This window comes from Zea mays, chromosome 7, assembly GCF_902167145.1.
Source record: "Zea mays cultivar B73 chromosome 7, Zm-B73-REFERENCE-NAM-5.0, whole genome shotgun sequence".
NCBI classification, from domain to species: domain Eukaryota; kingdom Viridiplantae; phylum Streptophyta; class Magnoliopsida; order Poales; family Poaceae; genus Zea; species Zea mays.
Window position 1 is genome coordinate 144445171 of NC_050102.1, and position 13086 is coordinate 144458256.

A 13086-nucleotide genomic window follows, 5' to 3' on the forward strand; every position below is an offset into this window, starting at 1 on the left:
AGCACGTCCGTAGATGTAAACAACCGAGATCGCAATGAGAACACAATGAGAATGCAATAGATGAACCAAACGAATCGAGGGGCCATATAGGCTAATGTTGAACCCATTCTACATGTGGTAGGCTCCCGAACTTCTCCCAAGAAGACCCGTCGGAAAGGAGTATGTGGAGGTTGCTCTCGATAAGGATGGTTAGAATGCCACCAAATATCGTCGATAGACATGACCAATATCAAGGTAGAGATGATAAAAAGCATAAAAGGGGATATGTATTGTGTTTTGTTACAATTGAAAGTTAGGATCCTCAATCGGTAGTGATTCTCTCATACATACATAGAGAGAGTGGTATTATCCTAGTGGAAAATAAGTTTAAAACATATTTTTAGAGTTTTCTATGTCCAAAACAGATTTTAAACCATTATGTCAACAATTTATCTTCGACAGGACAAAAAATCAGCTTAACAAGATAATAAATTGGCTTGCTAGTTTCCTTAAAGCATATGCAGAGAAATCAGCTCGTGTTTGGATCATTCATTTTGCAGGAATTAAAATTTATTTAATAAAGTAACTTATTTAGCTTGGAATTTAACATCCCACCACTTTCCAAAATTTAGATATAAGGATATCTTAAATTTATGGGATGGAGGATGAAAAATGATTTTATTTATCAGTAGAATATGTTTCTACTCTGTAACTTATAGAACGCTCTTCAGCTCACTCCTCTATAATAAAAATATAGCACACAAATATCTCCAACATCTTACTTAATAATAGTATATAAATATAGTTTGCATAAAAATAAAATCGTATTATCTTAATTGATATGTGCCTAAATTATTATTATTAGAATAAAATTTAATTCCAAGAATTTAAACATGGTCTAATAGATTTTGACAGGTCTGTCTTCCTCATTTTTCCTTGTTTCTTCAACATTTGCCGCGCCAAAATATTTTCTTCGTTTGCACATTTTTGGGTACTCAACCTACGAACGAGCGGTCTAATGGCTCGTTTGGTAGAGCTCTGCTCCATAATTTTCTAGCTTCGAGAGCCGATTCTCTAATAGAGTGATTCTCTAGCAGAAATTAATCTACTTGATGAGAACCGTTTGGTGTAATCTCCATAATTCTCTAATAGAGCTATGCTCCATGAATCGACTCCTAAGAGGTTAGAGAGCGAGAAGCAGGTTGAAAAATAGTTTTTTGGCTTCCATTTTATAGTCCAAAATAAAGACTAGATTTACTACACTTCTATTATAGAGTAGTTCAGTTTTTTACCATTTAACTCTAGGGATTTAACTCTAGGGAGTGATTATTGGTTGGAGTGATTATCGCTGGGTTTTGTAGCCGTCCAGCATCAGTGGGAGATCCCTGGGCGTGATGTCACCCGACCAATGGGAAGCGCCCGAACACCGGATGTCCGGGCCCACTTACATCTCTGCAAAGTCATCCCTGTAAATCATCAAAATTATGAGATAAGTACCCATTTACATGGACCTCGGATCCTAATTACAATACTTGAAACGTATGTGCTTACCCGTAAAAACATTTCTCGAACCATATAAATCCAGGAACCACCCCCGTGATTTCGAAAATCCAATCTCGAGCTCCCTTTCCCTCTCCACTGCGACTGCAGCGTGCTCCTGTTCTCGATTCTCGAAGCCTGTATCCGTCTGTCGAGCCATGGCGAAGGGAAGGGCACACCCGTCGAAGCGACCCACCCACCAACTTCTCGCGGCTGTCCTATCCGTTTTCGTTCTCCTCCCGCTGCTCGTGCCGGCGGCGGCAACTGTGGCTGTGGCGGTGGCGGTGGCGGAGGGGGGCGGGAAGCAGTTGGCGGTCGGGAAGGACGAGGGAAAACTGGTCTCGGAGGGGGATGCTGGTGGAGGCGGGTTAGTGGAGGAGAATGAATTCGCGGGTGGCTTTGGCTCCCTCGACAGCATGCTGCAGTGGGCGATCGGTATGGAAAAACCCAACCCCTAATTCTGCTGTACAGTATTTAAAATTGCTGTAGAAATTTCAATTGCACAAGGAAAGGTCGCGCTAGGGGAGCCTACAAATCGTTGTACAGCGCTATGATGGCTTCGAGTCGATGATGCATTTGCTTTGTACAGTTTGGTTGGGTTTGAGCCTAGGAAGGCATGTCTGTATTTTGCTTAATTCTTTCTCGTCTCTGTGGGCGCAGGAAATTCTGATCCGGAGAAGCTGAAAGAGGGGGCTGCTGATGTGCAGAAGTTATCTGCAGATGAACTGCTCGAGCGGCGTCAGGAGATCAAGGTAAACAAATGCTGCTTCACTGTTTCAGTAGTCTGACCTCTTGTAATTTATTATCAGTTCTGTGGTCTGTTATACTTCTTCATCTTGTTTTGCTAGTCGTCTGTATCGCTTGGGCTACATACATAAGACTTTCACATGCCTGGTTCTAGATTACTAGTTCTTTTCTGGAGGGCTTGATGTATTGTACAGCATATACCTCTAGTAGGTGACTCAGTTCTTTTGTGGCTGGATCTGGGACGGGCTTTTAGGGTTGCTCTGTCATTTGGACTACCACCACATGAACACAACAGACTTTGATCTCTTACGATTGTTGAGTTATTGCTGAATTATTGACATGACGACGTCCTTATTCCTAGAGTGTCCCCAAGTTATTAGCATGTTCTTGTTACTTGTAGTTTTTGCAAGGTTTTAATTTTGCTCCAGACATTCGTTATGACTGTTATTGTCCAAAGGAAAGATAAAGCTCTTGCTACTAGTTCTTATTTGTGCCTGGACAAGTTGGGCATGGAATCTATTGTGTAGGAGTTCTGTTATAGTCATAGTCAGGCAGCTGGCCCTTCTCTTTTAAGATGAAAGACAAAGCTTAAAATGTGGATGTACACTATGCTGAACCTTATATGCTTTTTGCAGGAGTTGATGGAGAAGTTAAAGATGCCATCAGACGCTGACTTAATGAAAATCGCAATTGATGACTTAAATAATTCTTCCATTTCACTGGAGGATCGCCAACGCGCACTGCAGGAACTTTTAGTTCTTGTTGAGCCCATTGACAATGCTAATGGTAAGTCTGCCTTTCTTTTTTCATCTATGTGCTACTTACTGCTCTGCATATCAACCAAAATATGCTTATATCCTCATAAAATTAAGACATCTAATGTATCACCTTTAGCATATATTGTATTGGAGTCAAGGGGTCTAGGCTGCTGACATAATGTAGCCACTGTTTTAGACTCCTATTGATTTTATTCTTATTGATCTTTGAAGCATATGCACAGTTCACCACTTTCCAGAAAAGGCATTCTTTGAAGTGTCACTTGCATTGCATTTCTGAAAAATGGCTAGCATAACCATGCAATAACAACTTGCTAATATGTCTTTCAGGAAAGAAAATAGAGCATGACAGCATGCTAGCTCTTGTGTAGCATTTGATATTTGCGAGTGTAACTTCTTCTAAGATGTTCTGATACTATATCTTGTTCCTGCACATTCTTAGATCTTGAAAAACTTGGGGGCCTCCTTCCTGTGATTCAAGAGCTTAATAATGCAAATGAAGAAATACGGACCACCTCTGCATGGGTCCTTGGTACAGCCAGTCAGAATAATGAACTTGTACAAAACCAGGTAATCGCAAACATCATTCAAGAATGCATTCTGATTCCACTATTATGCTATTTGTATTCTTAGAAGGTGATTCATTATCTCGTACAAGTCTTGTGAGTACATTATTTCTTAGAATGACAAATTTGCAGATTCTAATTTGTTTATTTGGCTGCCAAGCTTTGCTATGCCAAACATTAATCATGCCATAGTTTCTTAGGTGGAGAGTTTGGTTCACTACCACAACTGTGGTTTGCTGCTTGCCACACTTTGCCACATGTCATAGACATGTTCTTTGGCCAAATCTTGCCTAAGGTTATCAAAGAAGTGTGGTGCTGTGTGTAAGACAACAAAAAACATGTTACTGTGATTAACTTTATAACTTAATTACACGTGTTTGAACATGATGTTTAGCCTGTGCGGCATTTCACTCTTGCAATTGTGAATGATTTCCCTTTTCAATATTTCTATTGGTAATAAGGCGATCGGTAGCGAAAGAGCCTCTAGCGCAATGGTTAAGGCTTCCGAGTAGCACCTCCAGGTCACTAATTCGATCCACCTCGGGGACGAATTTCGGGCTTGGTTAAAAAAATCCCCTTGCTGTGTCCCGCCCACTCTCAGGGATCGATATCCTGCGCGTCACCCTCCGGCTGGGCCGTTGTTGAGTGGGCAGTTGTTCGGCCCGTTAGTGATGGGGGCCAGGGTTCGGGAGTTTTCTCGACCGGGACCATGTTTCGATCTCTTCTTAATATGATACCGGGAGGGCGGTCTTTCCCTCCCCGGCTGAGTTTTTTTAATAAGGCGATCGGTAGATTTCTTACCAACAATTGTTTCCCTCGCGTGTTTATGCTTAGAGCACGGTGGTGTCTTTCCATAAATTCCATTGAAAGTACTTTTGAAATTCTAATTTTGATCATCACTTTCTACTTCTAGTTGTGCAGTATGTCCTGATGTTACATTTAGGCATTTAGCTGTTCTAATACTGACTGCTTCATCCTTGGCTAGATCCTTGGTTATGGAGCTTTGGTGAGGTTGGTGAAGATGGGTTATTCCACATCTACAGAAGAAGCTGCAAAAGCATTGTATGCTATATCATCTTTGATCAGAAATAATGTAAATGGTCAAGAAGCATTCCATTCAGAAAACGGGAGTGCAATGTTGCAGGTAATGACAATTTTTAACTTCAAAATATGGGCACAAAATTGGCTGACATCTGACAACTTCACCTATTTTGCAGCACATATTGGTCAGCAACAATATTGATGTTAGGCTACAGAAGAAGGCAGTGTTTTTAGTAACAGATTTGGCAGACTTTCAGCTAAATTCCGGAATCGCGCAACTTCCTTTCTTGAGTGACCGTCTTTTTCTGAAGTCAATAGTCGATATGTTATCAAGGTTTGACCTAGACCTTCACGAAAAAGTAAGATTGAAATTGCTTCCAGTTCCTATTATTCTGAACATGATTGTTGTTACCATTATTTATCTGCACTCACATTTTTTTATGAGAGTCATTACTTTTGCACAATAGTATTGTCATTTTACCTAAAAAAGTCTGTCAAGCTGGTAATCTTGGCAGTACATGCTTAAATCTGCATTTTTGGCGATACAACAAAATTGTTTTCATTGGTTGAAGTCTTGAAGATATGTACTAGTTTTGGAGTTGTTGCCATATATGCATATGTTACTACTAAACTACTAGTACATGTAACACTTTGTTCATGATTCCTGTTTTTACTGGCCTATGCAAACAACTTGTTTTCTTAGGTTGTCATAATATTCTCCTTCATTAATTTGTGCCTCAGGCACTCATTTATATCTGAAGCTCAGATTGGTAAGGTATAGGCTGCAATGTGTCTGGCTGTTCAGAGATCGAGTGGCTACTGCACTTCATGAGATTTAGGCCTCGTTCGGCTTCACAGGAACGACATGGAACATGGCCTGTTCCACCCGGAATTATTTGATCTGGATTTAAATCAGAATCAATCTAAAATAGTTGTTCGGTTAGATCTATTCTGTAATAAAACCAGACCATTCCAGAATGAAACCAGGCCTTTTTACCCACTCAACGACTTGGATTAGAGCCACACCTATAATCACCCGGAATCAAACCAAACCAAGCCTTTATAGGTTTTAGTGAACCACCCGGATCCACTCTATCCGGCTCAGATTGAAAAAATATACCTGTCTTCGAGTTGGAACAAACGAACGCGGCCTTATACAGTCCACAAAAACTAGCTTGTTTCACCTACTTAGTTATGTGATCCTCTCTGTGCAGGTATTATTGGCCATCAAGAGTCTGCTGAAACTTTCCTCAACTGATGTGGAGGATTTTGAGTTCTATGATCTCGATAGTGTACTGCTCAGACTAGGGGTACAGTTGGAGGACTTGACACCAGAGGATCAAAAGGAGTTCGCTGTGGAGGTTGATGCCCTCCGGAGAGAAGTTCAAACACTCTTCCAACAGAAGCTCAAGCAGGCACATAGCTGACCTTGTACCTTAAACTGGAGTCCAGCTCCAGCAATTTGCTATGCTAACTTGCATCTCTTCTGCTTACAACCAGGGTAAAGCGACCTCGACATGATGTTCGGATGACCACCAGAAGATTTGCCCGTCTAGATGGAAGTAGAATGGATCAGCTTTTGTGGGATGCTACAGCTAGATGGCGGACTTGGGTTTTCTTCTTGCACTTTGGCAAGGTACATGAGGGCATGATAGGTTAGGAAGTAAGGCACGTGCTTATGACTCCATTTTGGCAAAACTATATGATTCTCGCAACGTTCTGTGATATGGGCACTGCAACGAAGGAATTTTTTTTCCTTGTTCCGTTGCAGCTGTAGCTTCATTTTGAGAATGATTGAACTTGATGTTGATCAGATCATTTGCGAGGGAGCTAAATTGAGAATCGCTGTCTGACTATCTACCTACTGTTTGCTGTTTCACACGTGTGTCGTACTGTAGCCACAAGTCCTGGAACAAAACAGCAGGGTGAATCCTTTCTGTCAAATTTCCACACCGGATGCCTATTCGCTATGGGTCTTGTATTCAGTGGCAGCTGGCAGGAAACTGGGTACACGACGGTGATGTTCCCACGTGCGATGAGTAGTATATGCGGAACGCAGGTGTATAATGTATTCATACGTTTCGGAACCCTATGAAATTTCTCGGTTTCACCCTTACCAACCCTATGAAATTTCTCGGTTTTGTTTGACTTCACTACAATCTATCTCAGATGCTGTTTAGTTCGCACATTTCATGGCATGATCCGATCACAACGCCAATAGATTGCGTTATTTTTGTTTGTTTACCATGGGGTGGGAATTGGGATCGATTAGCATGGGAACGGGTACAAGCCTTTAGCGCACAGTTTACATCCGCATGTGGAGCGCTTGCTTGTAATCGCGACGAGGAAAAAACGTACTACCCTGATAAATAGCCAAGGCAACCAAACAAAATAAGGTAATTGTTGCATTGCAACGAATCACGCGGGATCTCATTGCATTACCGTTCCAGTTATCTTTGATAAACCAAACACCACCTCGGTTTACATATGTTAAGGCATATTAGAGTAAAAAATTACCTTATTCTAATTTATTTAAATACATGTCAATTAGGGCGGAATGCATTGCGACCGAAGAAGCTCGTGAACAGACAGCAGTGGGGCGCAGAAATTGGTGAAATAAAAACAATATGCCCAAATATAGAGCAAACCCGAAGCATTTCCATCTCCAGCACAGCTTGCTTAACATGTGTGGCTCCCCCGTCAACTACAGGGCCGGTCCTGACAAATGGGGCTCAGAGCAAAACCTAAAATAGGGGGTCCTTAGTTTTACAATATCTCTACTACTAATTATGTAGCTATTGTAGGTGTCCACACCCCATTGTTCTGCCACTGCCGCGGCCGCACCCCGCCCCGCATCCCGCCCGCAAACAGCGCCTCCGTCGCCACAGCCCTTCCAGAAATCTCCATCCCGAAACCTCCGTGCCCTCGCTCGACCCCGCGCATCCCGCAGCCCCCGCCCCCTCGCGCAGCCTTAGCGCCGTGACCACCACCTCTGCTCCCTCCTCCATCCCGCGCAACAACGACGACCGTCGGGGCCTCGCTGGCAGATCAAGCGGGGAATCCACCCGCCAGGCGTCTCCCTCACAGCGGTAGACGGTGGCGACGATGGGGGCCGAGAGCGAGGAGGCCCCTTCCCCATCCTCTACCCTCCCCTGCGATTCCAGCATTGGTGCCCGCATCCCCGCCGTCCGAAGCATGGCGCTCTTCGTCTCCTCCCTCGCCGCCGCCCTCTCCCACCTCTCCCTCCCATCTGTCACACCCAGATTTTAGGGGTCCAAAACCCGGGCGCGAACATAATCACCAGGTGTGCTAGGACCAAGTCTCACACATATGATGAATTCATGGCACAGGATCGAATGTCACATCTTTACTATATAACAGGAGTTCTATACAAAATAAATAAATAATTACATTATAAGGAGACAACGGTCCAGCAACCCAAAGTTGACTGGGAGACGACGGCCTAGACCTCTCACGAACTCATCACAGCATCCTCCAAGCGCCTCATCCTGCGGTACCTGTTCTTGACCTGTGGGGGGTGTGAGACAGCAAGAGTGAGCTCACATACGTTCATCGCTCAACAAGTTGTGGGGAATAATGTGCATGAACTCGCCAAAGGTGGGAGCTCACGTGAAGTGTAAGGCTTACCAAAGAGGATGGTTAGAGCTGAGCATTGCTTTTTAAAGTTGGTCAAAATTTTATTAGCAATTACTAAGTATAAGTAAATACCAACCCAATTAAATAGTAGAACAGAAGTAACAACATCACCTGCGATGCAATGCATATGACAAATTGAGTTTAAGTTCCATAATTTAATCATGTGAGTGTCCGAGCTGCTCATGACCGTGAGCACGGCTAGTATACCAGTTTTACACTCTGCAGAGGTTGCGCATCTTTACCCACAAGTCATGTTACCCATCTGCCAAGGGATCGCGACTTCCCATACACCTCTACCGAGGAGGCGAGGCAGGGTAACACTACGAGGCCTTTACAAAGTTCCACTAGCTTCAGAAAACCCGCTACAGTTTATAGGAAGCTTCAATGCAGGAATCCTGATAGTCGCCTAGAGGGGGGGTGAATAGGGCGAAACTGAAATTTACAAATATAAACACAACTACAAGCCGGGTTAGCGTTAGAAATATAAACGAGTCCACGAGAGAGGACGCAAAACAAATCGTGAGCAAATGATGAAGTGTGACACACGGATTTGTTTTACCGAGGTTCGGTTCTCCCAAACCTACTCCCCGTTGAGGAGGCCACAAAGGCCGGGTCTCTTTCAACCCTTCCCTCTCTCAAACGGTCTCTCGGACCGAGTGAGCTTCTCTTCTCAAATCAAAGCCGGGAACAAAACTTCCCCGCAAGGGCCACCACACAATTGGTGCCTCTTGCCTTGATTACAATGGAGTTGTGATCTCAAGAACAAGTGAGAAAGAAAAGAAGCAATCCAAGCGCAAGAGCTCAAATGAACACGGCAAATCACTCTCACTAGTCACTAGGGCTTTGTGTGGAATTGGAGAGGATTTGATCTCTTTAGTGTGTCTAGAATTGAATGCTAGAGCTCTTGTAGTAGTTGAGAAGTGGAAAACTTGGATGCAATGAATGGTGGGGTGGTTGGGGTATTTATAGCCCCAACCACCAAACTTGACCGTTGGCTGGAGGCGTCTGCTCGATGGCGCACCGGACAGTCCGGTGCACACCGGACAGTCCGGTGCCCCTGCCACGTCATCACTGCCGTTGGATTCTGACCGTTGGAGCTTCTGACTTGTGGGCCCTCCTGGGTGTCCGGTGCACACCGGACATGTACTGTTTGATGTCCGGTGCACCGGCATGGGCGATTCTGACTTCTGTGCGCGCTGTGCGCGCATTAAATGCTCCGCAGGGAGCCGTTGGCGCCGAAAAGAGCCGTTGCTCCGCTGGTACACCGGACAGTCCGGTGCACACCGGACAGTCTGGTGAATTTTAGCGGAGCGGCTGCCGCGCGAACCCGAGGCTGGCGAGTTCCGGAGACCGTGCTTCCTTGGAGCACCGGACATGTCCGGTGCACACCGGACAGTCCGGTGAATTATAGCGCGCCGGCTTCCGAGAATTCCCGAGGGCGAAGAGTTTGAGTCTGAGTCCCCTGGTGCACCGGACAGGTACTGTTCATTGTCCGGTGGCACACCGGACAGTCCGGTGCGCCAGACCAGGGGTGCCTTCGGTTGCCCCTTTGCTCCTTTATTGAATCCAAAACTTGGTCTTTTTATTGGCTGAGTGTGAACCTTTTACACCTGTATAATCTATACACTTGGGCAAACTAGTTAGTCCAATTATTTGTGTTGGGCAATTCAACCACCAAAATTATTTAGGAACTAGGTGTAAGCCTAATTCCCTTTCAATCTCCCCCTTTTTGGTGATTGATGCCAACACAAACCAAAGCAAACAGAGATATGCATAATTGAACTAGTTTGCATAATGTAAGTGTAAAGGTTGCTTGGAATTTAGCCAATATAACTACTTACAAGATATGCATGGAATGTTTCTTTCTTTATTTAGCATTTTGGACCACGTTTGCACCACGAGTTTAGTTTTTGCAAATTCTTTTGTAAATCCTTTTCAAAGTTCTTTTGCAAATAGTCAAAGGTAAATGAATAAGAGTTTGCAAAGCATTTTCAAGATTTGAAATTGTCTCCCCCGTTTCAAATGCTCTTCTTTTGACTTAATAGAACTCCCCCTAAAAGAGATCCACCTCTTAGTGTTCAAGAGGGTTTTGATATACCATTTTTGAAATACTACTTTCTCCCCCTTTGGAACACAATAGGATACCAAATGATAAATACTTTTGGAAAGCACTAAGTTTTTGAATTTGGTGGTGGTGCGGTCCTTTTGCTTTGGGCTCATTTCTCCCCCTTTTTGGCATGAATCGCCAAAAACGGAATCATTAGAGCCCTCTTTAGTGTTTTTCTTCCTCTTTGGTCATAAATGAATGAGTTAAGATTATACCAAAGACGAAGTCCGGTCCTTTTGCTTTTGAGCTTTTACTCTCTCCCCCAAGGATGAAGTCATCCTTTTCTTTGATGCTCATTTCTCCCCCAAAGAATAGAGAGTTGCTCGGAGTGATGGCGAAGTATGAGTTACGGAGTGGAAGCCTTTGTCTTCGCCGAAGACTCCAATTCCCTTTCAATATACCTATGACTTGGTTTGAAATAGACTTGAAAACACATTAGTCATAGCATATAACAGAGATATGATCAAAGGTATTTAAATGAGCTATGTGTGCAAGCTAGCAAAAGAAATTTCTAGAATCAAGAATATTGAGCTCATGCCTAAGTCTGGTAAAAGATTGTTCATCAAGTGGCTTGGTAAAAATATCGGCTAATTGATCTTTAGTATTAATGTAAGAAATCTCGATATCCCCCTTTTGTTGGTGATCCCTAAGAAAATGATACCGAATGGCTATGTGCTTAGTGCGGCTATGCTCGACGGGATTGTCGGCCATTTTGATTGCACTCTCATTATCACATAGCAAAGGGACTTTGGTTAATTTGTAACCGTAGTCCCGCAGGGTTTGCCTCATCCAAAGCAATTGCGCGCAACAATGACCTGCGGCAATGTACTCGGCTTCGGCGGTGGAAAGAGCAACCGAATTTTGCTTCTTTGAAGCCCAAGACACCAAGGATCTTCCCAAGAACTGGCAAGTCCCCGATGTGCTCTTCCTATTAATTTTGCACCCCGCCCAATCGGCATCGGAATAACCAATTAAATCAAATGTGGATCCCCGAGGGTACCAAAGTCCAAACTTAGGAGTGTAAGCCAAATATCTCAAGATTCGTTTTACGGCCGTAAGGTGTGATTCCTTAGGGTCGGATTGGAATCTTGCACACATGCAAACGGAAAGCATAATGTCCGGTCGAGATGCACATAAATAAAGCAATGAACCAATCATTGACCGGTATACCTTTTGATCCACGGACTTACCTCCCGTGTCGAGGTCGAGATGCCCATTAGTTCCCATGGGTGTCGTGATAGGTTTGGCATCCTTCATCCCAAACTTGGTTAGAATGTCTTGAGTGTACTTCGTTTGGCTAATGAAGGTGCCCTCTTGGAGTTGCTTGACTTGGAATCCTAGAAAATACTTCAACTCCCCCATCATCGACATCTCGAATTTCTGTGTCATGATCCTGCTAAACTCTTCACATGTAGACTCGTTAGTAGACCCAAATATAATATCATCAACATAGATTTGGCATACAAACAAGTCATGTTCAAGAGTTTTAGTAAAGAGTGTAGGATCGGCCTTGCCGACTTTGAAGCCATTAGCAATAAGGAAATCTCTTAGGCATTCATACCATGCTCTTGGGGCTTGCTTGAGCCCGTAAAGCGCCTTAGAGAGCCTATAAACATGGTTAGGATACTCACTGTTTTCAAAGCCGGGAGGTTGCTCAACATAGACCTCTTCCTTGATTGGTCCATTGAGGAAGGCACTTTTCACGTCCATTTGATAAAGCTTAAAGCCATGGTAAGTAGCATAGGCTAATAATATGCGAATTGACTCAAGCCTAGCTACGGGTGCATAGGTTTCACCGAAATCCAAACCTTCGACTTGGGAGTATCCTTTGGCCACAAGTCGAGCTTTGTTCCTTGTCACCACACCATGCTCGTCTTGCTTGTTGCGGAAGACCCATTTGGTTCCTACAACATTTTGGTTAGGACGTGGAACTAAATACCATACCTCGTTCCTTGTGAAATTGTTGAGCTCCTCTTGCATTGCCATCACCCAATCCGAATCTTGAAGTGCTTCCTCTACCCTGTGTGGCTCAATAGAGGAAACAAAAGAGTAATGTTCACAAAAATGTGCAACACGAGATCGAGTGGTTACCCCCTTATGAATGTCGCCGAGAATGGTGTCGACGGGGTGATCTCGTTGGATTGCTTGGTGGACTCTTGGGTGTGGCGGTCTTGGTTCTTCCTCATCCTCCTTTTCTTGATTATTTTCATCTCCCCCTTGATCATTGCCATTATCTTGAGGTGGCTCATCTTCTTGATTTTGCCCTTCATCAACTTGAGCCTCATCCTCATTTTGAGTTGGTGAAGATGCTTGCATGGAGGAAGATGGTTGATCTTGTGTATTTGGAGGCTCTTCGGATTCTTTAGGACACACATCCCCAATGGACATGTTCCTTAGCGCGATGCATGGAGCCTCTTCATTACCTATCTCATCAAGATCAACTTGCTCTACTTGAGAGCCGTTAGTTTCATCAAACACAACGTCACATGAGACTTCAACTAGTCCAGTGGACTTGTTAAAGACCCTATATGCCCTTGTGTTTGAGTCATAACCAAGTAAAAAGCCTTCTACAGTTTTAGGAGCAAATTTAGATTTTCTACCCCTTTTAACAAGAATAAAGCATTTGCTACCAAAAACTCTAAAATATGAAATGTTGGGCTTTTTACCGGTTAGG

General features: G+C 43.8%; 1 protein-coding gene across 1 annotated transcript; it reads left to right on the top strand.

Moving 5' to 3' along the window:
- The first annotated feature begins 1619 nt into the window (after positions 1-1619).
- On the top strand, positions 1620-6460 carry LOC100191694 (uncharacterized). Its single transcript, NM_001137123.1, has 8 exons — positions 1620-1953; positions 2179-2270; positions 2901-3051; positions 3484-3611; positions 4593-4751; positions 4825-5007; positions 5863-6063; positions 6149-6460. The coding sequence occupies exons 1-8, from the start codon at positions 1677-1679 to the stop codon at positions 6167-6169; spliced, it is 1212 nt and encodes a 403-aa protein (NP_001130595.1). The 5' UTR covers positions 1620-1676; the 3' UTR covers positions 6170-6460.
- Positions 6461-13086: the final 6626 nt, after the last annotated feature.

Bases quoted from the DNA above. Each gene is read 5' to 3' on its own strand.
- LOC100191694 (NM_001137123.1), top strand. From the start codon at position 1,677: ATGGCGAAGGGAAGGGCACACCCGTCGAAGCGACCCACCCACCAACTT. The intron at 2,271-2,900 runs GTAAACAAATGC...TGCTTTTTGCAG, and splicing joins AGCGGCGTCAGGAGATCAAG to GAGTTGATGGAGAAGTTAAA. The intron at 3,612-4,592 runs GTAATCGCAAAC...ATCCTTGGCTAG, and splicing joins ATGAACTTGTACAAAACCAG to ATCCTTGGTTATGGAGCTTT.